Here is a 20465-nt window from a genome sequence, read left to right on the forward strand (position 1 = left end):
TATATATGGGAAAAACTTGGCAAAAAAAAGCCCCACTTCTCAGTGTTGGGAGTTCCTCAATCTCTAATATCCCTAATTCTTAAGGGCTAATATTTCAGTGTGTTGTTGGAAACTTTTCTCTTCATTAGACAGAGAAGTACAATTAGTTCTTCTTTTAAAGGAAAAAGACTTATGAAATGCTGCTAACCAAGTGACCAACCTTCATGTAAATTAACAGTGGAAATCAATGGCGGGCTGGGTTCCGGTCCACTTTGTAGTTTTCAGTGTGGAATCAGAGCCAACAGTTTTAGACAAAGTATTTTCCAGATATCAATATGAAATCTGAGTGTCAATGGAACTACCAAATAAATCACTTTACTCAAGGGCCTTGAAAAGTTGCTGATGGTTTCTAAGAGGAGGTAGAACTGAAATTACATAAAATCACTTCCTGGGATGACTAGAACACGAAATGTGGCCGGCATGTGCCCAAGCCTCTCACTTCTCCATTCCCGAGAATGGGGAAGGCTGGCAAGGCCCAGGGGTTACTAGTAGATTCTCAAAAGTTGTTTCCAGATCTCCTGATCTATAAGAAGCTATAAAATGCTCAATTTTTTATATTGTTCTTAATTATAATTCTAATACAGTTAACATACTGTGTAATGTTAGTGATTCAACAATCCTACACATTGCTCAGTGCTCACCAAGGTAAGTGCACGCTTTGTCCCCTCCACCTACTTCACCCATCCCCCACCCACCTCCCCTCTGGGGAGCACTACTTCGGTCTCTATAGTTAAGGATCTGTCTCCTGGTTTGTCTCTCTTTCTCCATTGCTCGTTTGTTTTGTTTCTTAAATTCCACCTGTGAGTGCAATCATCCGGTATTTGTCTTTCTCCAGTCCTGACTTATTTTGCTTACCATTGCACTCGCTAGCTCCATCCGTGTTGTTGCAAATGGCAAGATTTCATTCTTACCTTATGGCTGAATAATATCTCATCGCATATAGATATATATATACACCACATCTTCTTTACCCATTCATCCATCACTGGGCACTTGGGCTGCTTCCCTAGTTTAGCTATTGTAAATAATGCTGCAATAATGATAAGGGCTCATGGGTTCTTTTGAATTAATGTTTTCATATTTTGGGGGTAAATACCCAGTCGTGCTATTGGTGGATCAGAGGATAGTTCTATTTTTAACTTTTTGAGGAACCGCCATACTGTTTCCCAGAGCAGCTGCACTGGTTTGCATTCCCACCAAGAGGGCACAAGGGCTCTGTCTTCTCCACATCCTCGCCAACACTTATTTAAAATGCAACTTTTGAGAAATTTAACTACTTGCACACCAGTTTTACAATGATAGAATGAAAACATTATTTTATTTAAACAGTGAAATGAGTTTTCTAATTTTTTTTTCATCCAGTCCACCGTGTTTATAAGCTTGGGTGAACAGGAGAACTGTATCAGGGCAGGAGCAGAATAATGATCCAAAATAACATTTACTTTTGCATAGAAAAATGTTTGTAGCTATCACAATAGCCTGTCTTACCAAAAATTTGGATTAAGCCCAAGGATAACATCAAAATAAATACATGATAAAGAGAGAAAATGATATATTAAATCAAATTACTCACAGGAGAACCATCACTCCAAGTAAAGCCCTCTGAAGGACTTCCATATGTCAATCCCAACCAAAACAGCTCATGGTAGCTTCCGCTAGCCCTGCAATTTACAAGACATAAAGAAAGCTTATGTTATCGGATGAAACAAGTCTATATATGGGAAAAACTTGGCAAAAAAAAGCCCCACTTCTCAGTGTTGGGAGTTCCTCAATCTCTAATATCCCTAATTCTTAAGGGCTAATATTTCAGTGTGTTGTTGGAAACTTTTCTCTTCATTAGACAGAGAAGTACAATTAGTTCTTCTTTTAAAGGAAAAAGACTTATGAAATACTGCTAACCAAGTGACCAGCCTTCATGTAAATTAACAGTGGAAATCAATGGCGGGCTATAAGCTATTAGCTATAAGAGCTAATCAAATTTGAAAGTTACCTTCCAAACCAGGTCATGAGATTCAGTGACTAAATATAAGCATTATACAATTGCATTTTGGTACAGCCTATAAGTATACTGAAAACAAGACACCACTTGAGAATATATACTTGGAAAGCACTGACAGTCATTCATTTATTAACATTTCTTTAACATTTAATACGATTTATTGAGTGCCTTGTACTTTCATTTTTTTTTTTAAGATTTTATTTATTTATTTGACAGAGAGAGAAATCACAAGTAGGCAGACCAGCAGGCAGAGAGAGAGGGGGAAGCAGGCTTCCCGCTGAGCAGAGAGCCTGATGCGGGGCTTGATCCTGGGACCCTGGGATCATGACCTGAGCCAAAGACAGAGGCTTAACCCACTGAGCCACCCAGGTGCCCCGTGCCTCTACTTTTATAGAGCAATTCATCACAGGATTTATACCTATAAAATTAAAGCATTGGAAGTGAAACCAGATCAAAAAGGTCCTTTGGATTTGAGATACAATATAGGCACTCCAAGTAGCATTATGAATCGACAGTTTCAAAAATATAAGAATTTTCTCAACATCATTAGCACCAAATAGGTAAAAGAAAGGAGTATTACACAGAAAAGACACTTACGTTATTAACCGCCATATTGCTTGCTGTTCTTCTTTATTATTGATACTAGCTAGGTCACCGCCCAGAGCTTTACAAAAATCTCGAGACTCAAACCAGGTTTTCTTCTCATGCTTTCCTTTTGCAAACAGCTAAAGATGATATCATTTCAGAATTTATTTTATACTCGATTGCTTATCAAATCAAGAGAGATAATTTTTTACTTTTCTTAAATTTATTTTTTATTTATTTTCAGCATAACAGTATTCATTATTTTTTCACCACACCCAGTGCTCCATACAATCTGTGCTCTCTCTAATACCCACCACCTGGTACCCCAACCTCCCACCCCCCCACCCCTTCAAAACCCTCAGATTGTTTTTCAGAGTCCATAGTCTCTCATGGTTCACCTCCCCTCCCAGTTTCCCCCAACTCGCTTCTCCTCTCTATCTCCCCATGTCCTCCATGCTATTTGTTATGCTCCACAAATAAGTGAAACCATATGATAATTGACACTCTCTGCTTGACTGATTTCACTCAGCATAATCTCTTCCAGTCCTGTCCATGTCGCTACAAAAGTTGGGTATTCATCCTTTCTGATGGAGGCATAATACTCCATAGTGTATACGGACCACATCTTCCTTATCCATTCATCCGTTGAAGGGCATCTTGGTTTTTTCCACAGTTTGGCGGCCGTGACCATTGCTGCTATAAACATTGGGGTACAGATGGCCCTTCTTTTCACTACATCTGTATCTTTGGGGTAAATACCTAGTAGTGCAATGGCAGGGTCATAGGGAAGTTCTATTTTTAATTTCTTGAGTAATCTCCACACTGTTCTCCAAAGTGGCTGCACCAACTTGCATTCCCACTAATTTTTTACTTTTGATGAGATTTCACTCTATCAAAAGTAAGACACTGCTATGGCACAAAGCAATGTAATTGTCTTGGTTGAAAATCAATTTAGGGCTAAGTATTTGGGTAACAAAATGTGTAGAATGATATTTTGTTGAGAAAACCTTAGAAAATAAAAGCATTTTACAGCAAAGGAGAAATTAGATTAAAATCTTGCAGGTATACTGAAAAGTTATAAAAGTATATAAAAATTTCAGGCATATTGGTTAGGTATACAGCTCATTGTAGAAGACAGGATTAGTTTGGTTAAGTGTTAGATGGAAAGAGAGAAGAGCTTTATTATTATTATTATTATTATCTTAGAGAGAGAGAGAAAGCATGTGCAAGCAGGGGGAGGGACAGGGCAGCAGGAGAGAAAGAGAGAGAATCTTAAGCAGGCTCCCTGATCTGAGATCAAGAGCCAGACATTCAACTGACTGAGCCACCCAGGGGCCCCAAATAACTTTTTTTTTTTTAAAGATTTATTTATTTATTTATTTGACACAGAGAGAGAGAGATCACAAGTAGGCAGAGAGGCAGGCAGAGAGAGGAAGGGAAGCAGGCTCCCTGCTGAGCAGAGAGCCCGATGTGGGACTCGATCCCAGGACCCTGAGACCATGACCTGAGTCGAAGGCAGCGGCTTAACCCACTGCGCCACCCAGGAGCCCCTGAATAACTTTTGATACAGAGAAATTAAACACAAATAAGGAAAAAACTTCCAAGCAAACAAAAATTGTGCCAGAGTTTGTTATTCTGTTTAGCTTAAACAATGCATAACCAGGCAGTCTTTCAATACTTCGTTTTTAGTGTCTTTACTATGGTCTTGTCTTTTTTTTCCTTACAGTTGCGTATTTTAACAACTGTTGGAGCACGTGCCACAAAAGACACTTGCTTGGCAAAGCATCTAAAAAGGTGATAAGCTGAACTAAATTTAACAGATTATGTAAATTAGGAAATATCTCATATTATCGTGAGGTCTGTATGAAATGGAATTGCAGACTGGGAAATACCTACCTTTATGCAAACACTATAGGAGTCCATTGTATCTACCAACTTTTATAATTTTTATTTATTGCTTCTCATGAGTCATGGTCCCCACCATCACAGGTTTGTGGGAAATGGGATTTGCTCGCAAGAGACCATGGCTGCCCAGCTGTCACTAAGCAACCCAAGGCAATCTTCACCTTGACCCTATCTTGAGCCATCTGGACAGAAGTATCTTGAGCAAGTTTCCAGTAATTCCCAAGACTCCTGTGAGAACTTCAACCTGCTCCACTGTGACATAAGATTTTATTTTCTTAAATAAATTTACCATCACCTAAGTTTTATTAATAACTCCCTTACCTTCATATGTACAAAGATAGTCCATCTATTTCCAAAAAAAACCCTACCCAAGTATCTCTAAAACTACATAATTTTTTAGTGAAGCACATATTCCAATTTGTTAAATACCTACCTGGGCAACATCTCTCCCAGAACCCTGTTCACTTCACAGCTCTGAAGAATTCTGCTACTTCTCTCAAAACCCTGCAACAAATCTGCTCAGCCTACCACCTTGGGGGAATGACTGTGCATAGGATGAAACAGGCCTTTGTGTAGTCAATGCCAAAGTTTCCAGATGCCACAACAAACACCTGACTTGCTTTGTGTTCCTCCTCAATTAACCCATTTACAAAATCCTCTCCTGTCTTGCTCCTATACATTCCCTTCTAGGTAAATTACATGTTTACTCGAAACTGCCTAACCAGGATTGAACAGGTTATCAGTCTCTAGCAGTCTCTAGCAGTGGGAGTGACTAAACCGACTAGCCACACCCCTTGAGTTACAGAAGACTAACTACCTCATTCTTCTTTTTTTTTTTTTTTTAAGGTTTTATTTATTTGAGAAACAGAGAATGAGAGGGAGAGAGAGCATGAGAGGAGAGAGGTCAGTGGGAGAAGCACACTCCCTGCCAGGCAGGGAGCCCAATGTGGGACTCGATCGCGGGACTCCATCGCAGGACTCCAGGATCATGACCTGAGCTGAAGGCAGTCACTTAAGCAACTGAGCCACCCTAACTACCCTCATTCTGATACATGTTAGTAATTCCAGTTTTCCCTCAACTTGAGCTATCTTATAAGGCATGCCATGGCCATGTGCCACTGAAGGGACTGAATGAAAGAGGTCCTGAGGGGGAGACACTAGAGAATAATATCATTAAGCAGGAGATACGCACATTTCTGTATTTGACTAGAACTAACCTTCTCCAGAAAGGATATGACTTATAAGAGCGAAAAAAGTACCCCAATGCATAAATCACTGATGTTTTTGTCTCATTTGTTTTGGTCAACTTGACTCCCTAAGGAGAGAATAGATGGCGTGACCTTGGAATGGATGAAGTGAGAACAGAATATCAAATTATCATTTAAACGGCACAGAACAGCCATGTGCCCCTACCTAGCTGAGCCTTCCTCTCCCAGCAGGTGTAACAACCAGGGGCTAAATCAGAACAGTGGAGCATCACCTCTAGGATGCCTATGGGCACGATCTGTCCACGTACCTAAAAACTTGGACTCTAAGAACAGGGCGAAATGAGACACAGTGGGAGAGCACGAGGGCAAACAGAAATGTTCACTAAGATGCAAAGAGTTGGGAGCTCAGACTAAGCCGAGGAAGCTTGGCAGAGAGAAGAGACAGAGGGAGGGTGATGAAGGCAAGCGAGTGAAGAAAGCTTCTGTGAGTCACGTTTGTTGGTTGAAATGCAATTTGTCATTAGTGTGAACCCAAGGAGAGCTTTTTAAGGAACGGAAGCCCAGATCACCTTCCAGATGAATAAAATTGGAATTTCTGCAGGTCGAGCCTGAGCGCCGTGGTTTGGGGTTCTATTTTGATTCCTCGTGTGATTCTTAAGGCCGAAACCCATTCCACATTCTTTATTGACTTAGCGATCGATACTCACCTTGAAACACAAGCTTGTTTTACCGCTGGTGCCCCAATCCTCTGGACATTTGGGTTCGGGGGTTGTCGTGGGCTCCGGTGGGCGAGTGACTCCCTCTGCCCAGTGTTTGCACACATATTTTGCTTTTTCTTCACATCTCAAAACATCCCACAAGCCCCCTGCAACTCCAGTTCTCATGGCAACACATCCTGTTTTCCGCCCTGTATTAAATACACAAAGCCAAAGTCACTTAACGGGTGCTACTGACGGCTGGCCATGCTCGCAGAAGACAGTACACACTGGACTGTGAACTATGTGGTGGAGTCTGCACATGAACAAGGGTGCCTGGGTGGTTCAGTGGGTTAAGCATCTGCTTTCATCTCAGGTCACGATCCTGGGGTCCTGGGATCAGGTCCCTCATCGGGGCTCCTTGCTCAGTGGAGTGCCTGCTTTTCCTTCTGGATGCTGCACCCCCTGCTTGTGCTCTCTTTTAGTCAAATAAATAAACAAAATCTTAAAAAATTTTTTAGAAAGTCTGCATATGAAGAGAAAATATAGAGGAGAAATCTGGCAGTGTTTGGCAATTCATTTATGCTATTTTGACCTGTTATTTACCTTTTCTTTGCATGGCCCACATCCCTAACAGAATTTTGATCTCCTACATCAGAGTTTTGTTTTGTTTTTTTTTAAGATTTTATTTATTTGACAGACAGAGATCACAAGTAGGCAGAGAGGCAGGCAGAGAGAGAGAGATAGGGAAGCAGGCTCCCTGCTGAGCAGAGAGCCTGATTCGGGACTCGATCCCAGGACCCTGAGACCATGACCCAAGCTGAAGGCAGAGGCTTAACCCACTGAGCCACCCAGGCGCCCCCTACATCAGAGTTTTGATAACATTTTGTATTTCTAACATCTTTCAGGGTGCTCCCCATATAGATATCTAATAATATAATGATTTTAGTATGACAAAATTTACCATAATGGCAAAAGTAGTGGTTTAATTTTTTTTAAGTTTTTTAAAAGCCATTTTCCCCCCCATGGGGCCCTTATAGGTTTCTCAGAACAGAAATTTTTCACAGACTTCAAAATGAAATACAACTGAGCTAGAGATTTTAGTTATTTATTGACTTTGCAACTACCTTGGACCTGTTTCCTCACCTTAATATGCAAATATCACCTATCTTGGAGTTGTGATGAGGACCAGCTTTAATGGATAAAAAGGCACATAAAATGAGGACTATAGTCAGCTTAACAATTTATAAATCTATTTTACAGTTGTGATTATTTCCAAATGGTAATTCATTAAGATAGAACTTTGAAAACACCAAGAATCTATGCTGCTAGCATGAGATAATCTTGTATTATTATTTTTTTAATGGACACTCAGGGTTTAGAGGTAACTCTAAAAGTTCTGGGAAGGCACATATTTCCCAAAACATTTTCTCTAAGATCTCTGATTTCTCTAAGATCTCTGATTCTCTATGGCTCTGATATCATCCATTTTTATTCCCTAAGGACATTCCAAAATTAATCCCTCAACATCCTACCACTGAATGATCAACACCCATAAAAATAAGGAGTTTGACCAAGAGAGTAAGAATTATCACTCCTACTGATGCTAAAATACATATATATTTTTCTTATATTTTTTTTAATATCCTCCACTTAATTTTTTTTTAATATCCTCCCCAGTTAATTTCAAAACAACTGAAATCCTACTGCCTTTCAGAACATTCAGTAATTCACCAAGAATCCCACTATCCACATTTTCTCTGTCAATAACTTGAGAATACAAATTAAAAGGACTTCTGAAGATTAGGACTTGTTAGGCCAAGTAGTAAGTTCATGCACTTGAACTAACAGTTCTCCTTTAGCTTTTCACCCAGACACAATGAAACATTTGCTGTTAAAGATGTGGAATTTTTGGAAGGTGTCACAGTGGATAATGTCACATGCTGTGATACCAGTGAATAAAGGCGGAAAACAATCATTCGGAGACTATTTCCGGAACTACTTACTAGGGAAGGTAAATCCAAACTGATGGAGAGGCATGGCGGTGTTCACGCCAAGTGACACAGATTTGGGAGTCACACAGGCTAGTCTAAGCCCACGCCTAGAATATTTCTACTCACATATGTTTTCTGAGTTCTAGTTTCCACATCTTTAAAATAAAGATCCTTCAACTTACCTGGAAGATTTCTTTAAAAAGATAAAATAAGATCCGGACATACAAAAGGCTAAGCGAGGCAGTGCACACAAGACCGTGAAATAATACATCCCACGCAAACATGGTTCTTTGCCCTGCCACCAAAGACCAGTGATGGTTCTATTCATCGTTGCACTCAAAAGTTTCAAATCCCTTTCATATAGTTTCAAGGGTACAGGAATAAATTAGCCATTTAGAACATCTGTGGCCATTTAGAATTTCCTAAATATTTTTCAGAGTAGTAGCAGACAATGAGTAGTTTTATCTTCTTTATTTTCTTAGACCAATGTGAACTAGTTAGAAAATTTTAAAAAAAAAGAAAGTGAAATACAAAATGCTGAGAACATAATTAATATATACAGTCTGTCTGGAAAGGTACACGGAAAGATAATGGACTGGTAGAATGAATGAAAACCTCAGCCCCAAGCAATTCACATACCTGGCATATCTGAATTCCAATGGGTGAACTGAACCTTTTCCTCAATGGTCCATTGAAAGGTCCCTTTGTTTTGCACATCTGAAAGTCCCGTCCAAAAATACCTTTCAGGCCTCAATCCAACAAAACTGGTCAGAAAGGCTTGTTCATATCTTAAGAAAAAAAAAATTAACTACATTTTAGAAATGTGAATTTTTCCAATTAGCCACATGAAATGTAACTCAGTTTTATGTTTAGGTTATGGTTTAGTTGGTAATCCAAACATCTTGTGTCCTAGGGATAGGTCATTTAAATTATGCAAATTTCTACTAAGGAAATGAGGGGGAAATATAAGAGAGCTAAGTAAATAAAATCATTCAAATATACTCAAACAATTCCTCTCTATTCCTCACCAGCCCCTCTGCCCCTTCTCGAATTATAAGAGAATTCTGGAAAAGCAAAGGAGAAGACTACGGCATTTCAAAATACATTGTTTAAAAACTTAGTCCAATTTCCAAATATTTAAATGTTCTATACAATTCTTGGTTAAGAAAACTGTGAGGTCATAACGTTATCAAGGAGGATACAGATGGAAAAATCTGTTGGCTGTCGACCATACCACCCTGAACGCGCCCGATCTCGTCTGATCTTGGAAGCTAAGCAGGGTCGGGCCTGGTTAGTACTTGGATGGGAGACCCCCACAATTTTATTCTCATCTCAGGTCTGAAACAGAAGAGAAAACTGAGAAAAATAGAGAAGCAGAGATTCAAACTCTAGAAAGAACTGGGAGCAGAGTCAGAAATTCCCACATTTTCTCTCCTTTTGGCTCTCATCCACGTATTGGCATAATCTGGTAATGACACAATTTGGTTAGTAAAGCGACCAAAGTTTGTCTTCACAGCCAAACATTACACAATAAGGCAGCAATGTAGGCAAAAATCTTTCATTGGAGCAAAATAAAAATGAGACTCAAAGTTTCCAGGAACAAAGAGAGGTGGATGACTTCAGAGAGAGTAGAGAGGGAAATGGAGAGGTTACCATAACATAACATTTGTATGATCTTAATCTGAGTAATTTCATTCCCTAAATTGAACAAACAAAAAAATTTAAAAGTCCTAAACTCAGTATTTCTCAAATGTCTAGAAACCAAATTTGACCACAATTTGTGAGCTCCTGAATATAAATATCATAGAAAACAAAACTAAAATATAAAATTGTTTTATATTTTATAAATATAATGCAAATATTATAATATTATAATTTATAAATATTATAAATATAAATATTATAAATATTGGAGCAGCAATCTCTGCTCCAATAAACCAAAAGATCCACTACAGGGAAGCTCAGAATATGTTCCCATAGTACTTACAGTGGTAAAGTTCACCTTGTCATAAGATAAAAAGTATCTACATTCAGATTTTCACGCATTAGCATTATAGGAGTTTGCTACAAATATTAGACATTAAACCATATGTGAAAAAGAATATGGTTGAACTACAAGCACTTTTACCGAGACTATACAAATTCTATGATATCTTTCTTTTTTGGTTTTATCAAAGGATTTTTTCATATCAATAGTATTCTCTATATTTTATTGGGTGTGTCTTGAAAGGCCAATGGACATAATTTTTTGTATTTAAACTAGATACACTTTTCCCTTTTTATTACAAGTCAAATGCACATTTTAGAATTTAAGTATCTTCTATGCCTAATCCAGTGCTTTGAAAAGATTAAGGGAAAAATAAATAAAAACTAAAACCTTAAAGATGGCTGGGACTCTAGAAGTAAAAATTATATAAAATGTTCTACGTCTATGTGATTTTGATATTTCTGACCTATCAGTCTAGTAAACCTAGCAATGCACACACACACACAAAAGCAAACAAACAAACAAACAAACAAAAAAAACAAACAAGCAACAAAAATAAGAAGAATGTAACAAAAGAAAGCAACAAAAACAGAAGAATGTAAAGGAATAATAAAATATTCAGTAAATCTCTCTACTAGCTTTTTAGGTGGAGATAATGGTAAAGATAAAAAGTAACTTTTTTTAACTAATAAATTTTACTTAGTTTCCCTGCTTGAAAAAATTAATCCATATTAGATCAGAAAAAAGATCCATAAACTATATTTGCCAGAGTACTAATAAACTATTTTGAATATTGCTTTATAGTTCTAGAAGTAGCAAATATTTTATAGTGCTTACAATGAAGAATCCAAATAAGGATATAATTTTTAGTGCTCCTACTTTTGCAAGCCATACTTCAAGATGAACAGAAATTTACAGTGTGTCAATTTATAGAATTTAGAGAAATTTACAGAAATTTAGAGCACGTTGATATTTAGGCTTCTCTGAAAACATTTCATTATTTGACCTACATTCAAATAAAATTAAAGTGGTTGCATACCTGTCTTCAACAGTTGTTAAATAAGCTTTCTCATTTATACAGGTTTGGTTTGCTTCCATAAATGTTGAAAGTGTGTGTCCAATCATATAGCAGTAGAAGCCATGTCTTTTCCAGCCCTATTAATGTTATCAAGCAGATAATCAGGGATATTAATTAAATAATATTATTTTAATAATTGCTCTATCATGAAACATAAATTGATAAATGACAGAAGTATGTAGAGAACACAAATACGGAAAATTTGAAATGCAATGAAAAATATTTATATGAATAAAGAAAACAGTAGTACATTGTTCCTCTTATGACACAAAACTGGGGTTAGGGTATTCATTCTCTCCCCTCCTGATACATCTTCCAGTAAAAGTGACTTGTGAAATGCATACCGAGGAACCTGAACAGAATGGCTAAGATTTCTATATTAGAATAGCGAGCCACAGGAAATCGTTTGCTGAGTAGCTAACCACTACCACCAGTAGTGGTCTACTGAAGCCAAAAGGAGATAGTGACCATAAAGCTGAGTCATCTGGTCCTGGGAGAATACTTAGCAAACTTCTGGCAACATGATGCGGCATGGTTCCTCTCCCATACTTCAAATACACAGAAATGCTAAATAAAAACATAACATTAAACAAAAAATCCATACTTGATGTAATCTTCAGGTACTGAAAACATAGAGAAAACTAAAACGCTAGAATGGGAAATGCTCAAGCCAAGACTGTCATTGTCCAGTCATGTACCAGACCAAGACTAGGGTATTAGGCTTTAGAGGAAAGGGTACTAATGTCCATACAAATGAGGGTATTTGGCCAGCAGTCTACCTGAGGCAGGGAAGTGGGGCTGAAGTCCTTACATAAAGATGATCCCCACTGGGGCGCCTGAGTGGCTCAGTCAGATTATTGGCTGACTCCTGATTTTATGATTCACAATCTCAGGGTCCTGGGATTGAGCCCCACATCAGGCTCCAGGCTCACTGAGGAGTCTGCTTCAGGATCCTTTCTCTCTTTCTCTGCCCCTCCCCCTACTCATGCCCTCTCTCTGTCTCTCTCTCAAATAAATAAATCTTTAAAAAAAAAAAAAAAAAAAGACGATGCCCACTAGGGAAAGTCCCTCTGGGAAAAGAAAGTGAGAAAACTCTATTCACAAAACCAGGCAATAGTAGATTCTCGTCATCCGCTTGGGGTTCTAGGTGCAGGGAAATAAGAAATCATTCTGTTAAAAATAAATACTGATTTTGTGCCAGAGATGGGTGCTGGTCCCATATTGACACTATTCACGTTGTATTAGACTCCACAGCCAAAAACATAAAATCTTGGTCTACAAAAGGAGAAATTCCTAGACACTCAGAAAAGTAAAATGTAGAACCACACAATAGAAATATTTCCACAACACAGGTCATGTAAGACTATGACTTTTGAAGGGTGCCTGGGTGGCTCAGTGGATTAAGTTTCTGCCTCTGGCTTGGGTCATGATCTCAGGGTCCTGGGATCAAGCCCCATATCCGGCTCTCTGCTCAGCAGGGAGTCTGCTCAGCAGGGAGTCTGCTTCCCACCCCCACACCCCCAGCCCCCGCCTGCTGGTCTGCCTACTTGTGATCTCTCTCTCTGTGTCAAATAAATAAATAAAATCTTAAAACAAAACAAAACAAACAAACAAAAAAACACTGTGACAAATTTTGAGGCTTAGGGTGGATATGGGATTGGGACTAATCATGGTCAAAATTTACAAATCACCTGAGGTTCATTTTAAGGGAAAGTCAGAAATGTAACATAATAAAACAATCTGGAAAAAAAAAAAAACAAAAATAAGCATGTTTCAGGAGTGCCTGGGTGGCTCAGTCAGTTAAGCTTCTGCCTTCAGTCTGGATTGTGATCTCAGGGTCCTGGGACTCGAGCCCCATGTTGGGCTCTCTGTGGGGTGGGGAGTTTGCTTCTCCCTCTTCCTCTGCCCCTCCACCCTACTTGTGCGCGCTCTCTCTCTCTCTCGTAAATGAATAAAATCTTTAAAAAAAAAAAAGTCTCAGATGATTTAACAAAAGAAGATAAAAAGAGAATCAATAACTAAAGATCAAAATGCTATGAACAAAGAACAAGAGGACCTGAACACACAAAAAATAGAATTTCCAGAAAAGAAATCTATAAAGTTTAAAACTCAATGGCCTTATTAAATATAGAAAATGTGGTTTCAGAAAGATTAGTCATATGAATGAATGTAGCAGAGAGATGAGTGTACGAAGGAGATTTTAAAAAACAGAGAGAGAACACAAAAAATAGAATGAAAAGGTTGAAAATCAACCTAAGAAAAGTTTCAGAATCACCAAATAAAATTACTGACTGATAATTTTCAAGAATTAAAAGAGACAAATTCTAAAACTGAAGAACATTGAGTACCAAACAAAAGAGAATTAATCCAAATCTCAACATACTGTGCTAAAAGCTAGCAGAATGACAAAGCCAATGAGTAGATCTTAAAATCAATCAGAGAGAAAATACAGAGGACCCACTTTTTAAAAAAGAAGAATTATCCTAATAACAGGAATTCCAATGGCAAAATAAAGGCTAGAAGAAAATGAAACGTTATATACACAGCACGGTCTGAAAATGGCTGTCAACTGAGCATTTTAAAGCAGGCTACCTAAAATTATTACACAAGGTGATGATGGAACAACACATTTTCAGATAAAGATGGGAGTTTTCCACTCCCGTATCACCAGTGGAAAAGATCACAAAAAGATTTACTTTGGCAAGAAGGAATTTTAAGTCAGGAGGAATAAATGGGCTGAAAGTCACACTGAACAAAGAAACCAATAAATGCCTTAGTGAACAGGTCTAAATGTATAAATAGCAAAGATAACTAATTACAGGTGGGAAGTTAAGGAATGGGAAATTAACATGATGTATAGTTTAGTTATTATTCTGTATCCATGTCAGTTACCTAGCTGTTTGCACTCTTGCTACATAAGAAGCTCTCACTTGAGGGAAGAAAGTAGATGGCATGGGGGAATTCTCTGTACTTTCTTTTTCAGTTCCTTGTGAGTCTAACATTTCTAAAATTAAAAAAAAAATTCATGTTTAAGTGGAATAATGAACTTCATTTTGTTTAGGAAGCAGAAGAGATACTGCTTAACTTCAAGTCAGAAATGTATATTAAATACCTAAGGTTAGGATGCCTGGGTGGCTCAAGTTGGTGAACCATCTGCTTTCGGCTCAGGTCATGATCCCAGGGTCCCAGGGATGAAGCCCTGTATCAGGCTCTCTGCTTGGCGGGGAATCTGCTTTTCCCTCTACCTCTCCCCACCGCTCATACTCTCTCTCAAATAAATAAATAAAATCTTAAAAAAAAAAAAAAAAAAAAACCTAAGTTTAACCATTTAAAAAAGTGAAATGTATTATTCCCAAACCTGTAGAGGAGGAAAATGGGATCAAAACATTCAATAGGGACACCTGGGTGGCTCAGTTGGTTGAGCAGCTCAGGTCATGAACCTGGACTTCCAGGATCGAGTCCCACATCAGGCTCCCAGCTCCTTGGGGAGTCTGCTTCTCCCTCTGACCTCCTCCTCTCTCATGCTCTCTATCACTCATTCTCTCTCAAATATATAAATAAAATCTTAAAAATAACACAAAAACATTCAATAGGACAAGTGGAATGAAGGAAAGGACAAACAAGAGAGAAAAGAAATCAGAATAGTAAATAAAATAGAGCTCAGAGTAAGATGGTAGAAACAAAGGCAAATATATCAGTATGAGGAAAAAAACAAAAAACAAAAAACAAAAAAACTAAACTTGTGTTTGCCAATAAAAAGCCAGGGTTCTTCAAATTAGATAAAAAGTAAAAATGCAGATACATATTTATAAGAACCATTCCATGATATAGAATGATTAAAAACAATTAGTTGGAAAAAGAGATTCTAGGGAAATACCAAGCAAATATAGCTTCTGTGAAAATACTGATATTATTTAAAGTTGACCTTATGGTTAAAAAAAAGCATTATGAATAAGGAAAATAATTACATAATTAAAGGACCTATGTATCAATAAGATACATCAGATCAAAGTATAATAAAACAAAGATCAAAGTATATATAACACAGTGTATATACAAAGTATATATAACACAGATCAAAGTATATAAAACAAAAGATGACAGAAGTGCAAGGAGAATATTTTTTGAGCAGACAAAATATTAGGAATATTAAGAATATAGAACATCTGAATAATATAAATTGTTAAGTTTTTTTCTAGTTAACATATATAGACCCCGAACTGAACAATCAAAGGTCATTCTGTTTTACAAATCAAAACCACAATGAGATACTATCTCACACCAGTGAGAATGGCTAAAATTAACAAGCCAGGAAATGACAGATACTGGCGAGGATATGGAGAAAGGGGAACCCTCCTACACTGGTGGGAATGCAAGCTGGTGTAACCACTCTGGAAAACAGCATGAAGGTTCCTCAAAAAGTTGAAAATAGAGCTACCCTGTGACCCAGCAATTGCACTACTGGGTATTTACCCCAAAGATACAAACATAGTGATCCAAAGGGGCACGTGCACCCAAATGTTTATAGCAGCAATGTCCACAATAGCCAAACTATGGAAAGAACCTAGATGTCGATCAACAGATGAATGGATAAAGAAGAGGTGGTATATATACACAATGGAATACTATGCAGCCATCAAAAGAAATGAAATCTTGCCATTTGTGATGACGTGGATGGAACTAGAGGGTATTATGCCTAGCAAAATAAGTCAATCGGAGAAAGACAATTATCATATGATCTCCCTGATATGAGGAAGTGGAGATGCAACGTTGGGGGTTTGGAGGGTAGGAAAAGAATAAATGAAATAAGATGGGATTGGGCGCAAGACAAACCATAAGAGACTCTTAATCTCACAAAACAAACTGAGGGTTGCTGGGGGGAGGGGGGTTGGGAGAAGGGGGGTGGGGTTATGGACATTAGGGAGGGTATGTGCTATGGTGAGTGCTGTGAAGTGTATAAACCTGGCGATTCACAGACCTGTACCCCTGGGGCTAATAATACATTATATGTTTATTTAAAAAATAAAAATAATTAAAAATAAAATTACCAAAAAAGTCATTCTGCTCAACCCCACTGAAAATTTACCAAAACTATGAATTAGACCATGAAGAAAGCCTCAACAAGTAACAATAACCACAACTAATGATCACAATACAGTGAAATTAAAATCAATAGTTTCTAATTATTTAAAAACTAAAAAACAAAATTCCCATCACTACCACCAAAACCCCTACCCAATATCAACACATACACACACACACACACACACACACACACACACACACACACACACTTCTAAATTCAAGAATCAAAGAAATCTTAACGGAAATAAAAAATATTTGGAAGTGAATCATAATGAAGTACTTGATAAGAAAACTTGGTTGGTCCAGGGTTCCACACTCACATTCCATTTCTGTAAGTATTTAAAAACACATTCGTTTGAATGTCACATTCATTAATCTCACCATCTAAAGTTCCTGGTAGTAGATTCTATAACTTCAAGATTTTAAACTCATCCAGGAAGAGTCAGCTGGGTAAAGAAAACTTCTATGTAAAACCGCTTAACATTTGTATCTGTCAGACATCCTGGAATCTCAGAGACTCAGGACCACTTTGCCCCAGATTGCCCACAAAGGTAGCAATGAATTGAAAACTGAATCCTACATCTGTATAATATACCTGTGGTTTTGAATTCTCAAAAATGTCTCCACACCACCAAGTGTCTATACCCAGACAGGAAAAAAACAAAAACAAACAAACAAACAAAACTCACAAAAAAAACAAAAGAAACAGTCGTATCTTTCTTTGCTAGTGAATGGATTTTTTTTTTGTTGTTCGATGTTCGAGTCCTTCCAGCCCTCTGAGCCACAGGAGGTATTTTTAAACTGACCAAATTATTTAATGTCTCTGAGCTTCAGTTTCTCCTCCTGTCTACTTAGGAACATAATGTTTATCCTTTAAGATCATTGGCAGCATAATAAATACACTCAACAAACAGTTATGGATATTATCTTATTTATCTTACTACCACCCTAAGATTAAAGTGGATTTTATCAGACATTATAGATATGACAATTACTAGACCATATTATATATATATATATATATATATATATATATAACTTTTATTATCTATATAACTGTTATATGTATACAAACTTTGATCCATTGTATAAAAGTAATCACATTTAAATATTTCTTATTTATAGAAAATTACAATAATACACACTCTCCCATATATCCATATGATTAGACAAAGCAAAAGTAAACACACTGGCAGTGAACCCAGTAGTCTCAGTGTGAGACATGGGGTCAGGAGGCCAGGGTTCTAGTCTTGTTTCTGTCATTCCAAAACAGTCATAGCCTCTCTGGGCTGAATTTCCAGAACATAAAAATTAAAGGAGGGATTGCAATTATCACAAAGATCCTCTATATCATTAATGGTCTCTGATTTTGTGTCTGCTCCATGTTTCTTGATGATTTATTTGGACAGTCCTAAATTATGTTTCATGAACTCTCAGCCTTCTGGTGTTTGTGACAAGATGATCTGATCACAACATGACGAGCTTGGAAAGAGATTTAGTTTCTATTTTATTTTTATCCAAGAGAAGTGAGAAAGGAAAAAAGAGGAAGACAAGCAACTCAGCAGTTAAACAGGAAAATGATAAACATACACCCTGTATTTTGGAGTTTCTTTCTGCTGTTAGAAATTGTTTCACAGAGACCCTTTACTTCAATCTCAGAGTATTAAGAGAGATGCAGGGAGCGGCGACGAACTGAGGTATAGGCAAAGATGACACACGCTTAGGTGGCTGGCGTGGTTTACTCCATGGTTACCACCAGCTACCACCAGCTAGTCACAACTGCCTCCCGCTGAAGGGATCTTCTGGGAGGAATCCCCACCAGAAGCAGCATCCTCCATGGAGGCCATCCTTATAAATGGAGAAAATGACAGGATAGTTTGCTATCTGAAACTTAACAGTTATCTATTGGATATGTTTCTACCACTTTTCCATGACCTGAATCTTGTTACCCTTACCAGGCTCCATGGGCATGTGGTTTTATTCTCTGTTCTTGTTCCCCCATTGGGGTAGGAGAATTTCCATGGCATTCTGAAAGTTGCTGCTGACCACATGCAGCCACGGTAACTGCAGAGAACACCCGAAGAGGCCTTCAGGAAGAACAGTGATACCAAACCCTAACAAGAACCTGTTGAACATCTAAACAGCTGGAACACTTGGCTACCTATGACACCGCCAAAAAATAAAGCCAAGAGATCACATAATATTTTCGGGTCTGAACTTATCGTCCATGCTCTATACTCACTTTCTGGCAGCCTTGTTCTACTTCCACTGTTCCCGAGGGCTGGGTTTGAGATTTCATCTTACAGATGTAGTTAAGAGGCCGTTCGCAGGCCCGATCTGCCCAGTACCCATCCTGTGGAAAGCAGAGAGAGAGAAAAAAATAATAGTGATTATCAGATATTTGACTCTGAGGCAGTTTTCCTGTAATTGGGCCTCAGGAAAGAAAAACAAAGATTGTTAAGAGAAAAATGGCATCTCTGAAAGGAAAGGTAAATTGACATTTTATAAGTCAACAGCAAATTTGGTTCTGGCTACAAAGATGTGAAAGAGATTGAAGCTCCCCAATATGTTTTTATATTTTAACTATCCCTGCCACTGTGTAGAAGAATCTAGAGAGAAACTAAAAAAGCTTGTCAGCCTTTAAGTGGTGGTGCCAAAAGAAGGTTTACATGCAGCCTTTGCTGTCGACTGTTTTCAAGTTAACCAAGTAGAGAGAAAGTCATCCAGAAAATTCCCTCACCCAACACACCAAACTCGAAAACACACCTGAAACCAGTCATCTCTCCTCCCTTTTCCAGTTCATATTAATGAGTGTCCTCTTGGGTCTAAGGCTCTACCTCCCACTCTGCTTCAGAAGGCACCTACTCCCCCTTCCTTAGAGACCTCACGTCAAAATGGCCTCTCTTCTCCCTCACAAAACTACTAACCACCTTGAAAAATGTTTTCTGTATTGTCTGCCTCTGATTCCTCATTTCTCACTCAGTAACAACCCACTGCCATCTGGTACTCAACCTTCAGCCAGAGAAATATTTCTAAATTGAAAAATTGGTCTTGCCACTCCTGGACAAAGGCATATTTTCTCCACCTCAGCAGTTGCTAGTGTTCTTACCCACCCTTCCACCTCTTACTCTGGGCTTTCAGCCATATTGTCCTTCAGTTCTTCACAAGAATGATGCCTTCTGGTTTCCTTCACACTTTGGCCTACCCTTTCAATAGTTAGCACTTACTTTTTTCTTAAGCTTTCAATTAGTCACAATGAAAACAATCCCATGATGAAACAGAAGCTTATAACTAGTGAACATTAGGTTTGGGTCAGTCATTGTGCTTGTTATATGCATTAACCCATTCCATCCTTATATCTACCATTAAGCTGGGTACAGTTATTATGCCCATCTTATAAATGCGAAAATAAGCCATGCATCAATCAAAACCCAGCCTCTCAACCACCATGTTCATTACCCATTAGCAAAAGATAATTTGATGATATTCTTCAGTCACTAAAGTCATGTATAGGACATAGACACAATTTTTTCATATGTGACATCTCCATGTATCCTAAAATAACATAGGTAACCCTCCAAATACAGAGTGCAGATTGTGGAACCCATAACAGACCTAAGTACATCAACTCAGAGAAACCAGTCAAAACAGAACCAAAGCTCTCATTTGCTCAATCAAGCTCTTTGTATTGCCCTTTAGAACTCAGCAAAAGAACAGTATGAATACGGGTCACTGGTTAATTTTGTCCTTGAACTGAAAGTTTCTCTCTGTTGATTTTCTAGTAGTCCTCTTGAAAATTTGACTTTGCTAAACAACTGAAATATAGATAGATCACCTAGACTAATACCAATCTAAATGATGATGTGTAGTGAGTGAGGCAGGAAGAAAAA

At 38.0% G+C, this 20465-nt stretch overlaps 1 protein-coding gene across 1 annotated transcript in view; it reads right to left on the reverse strand.

Annotated features, from left to right (window-relative positions):
• Positions 1-20465, reverse strand: part of MRC1 (mannose receptor C-type 1) — a 101315-nt gene that overhangs the window by 36176 nt on the left and 44674 nt on the right. Inside the window, exons 9-14 of the mRNA XM_059404232.1 lie at positions 18818-18928; positions 11452-11567; positions 9065-9213; positions 6444-6643; positions 2636-2763; positions 1613-1700 (exon numbers count right to left, since the gene is read on the reverse strand). Of these exons, the coding sequence (XP_059260215.1) occupies positions 1613-1700; positions 2636-2763; positions 6444-6643; positions 9065-9213; positions 11452-11567; positions 18818-18928 (792 nt within the window). The remainder of the gene's footprint in view (positions 1-1612; positions 1701-2635; positions 2764-6443; positions 6644-9064; positions 9214-11451; positions 11568-18817; positions 18929-20465) is intronic.

Source organism: Mustela nigripes, chromosome 6 (genome assembly GCF_022355385.1).
Source record: "Mustela nigripes isolate SB6536 chromosome 6, MUSNIG.SB6536, whole genome shotgun sequence".
Classification (NCBI taxonomy): Eukaryota; Metazoa; Chordata; class Mammalia; order Carnivora; family Mustelidae; genus Mustela; species Mustela nigripes.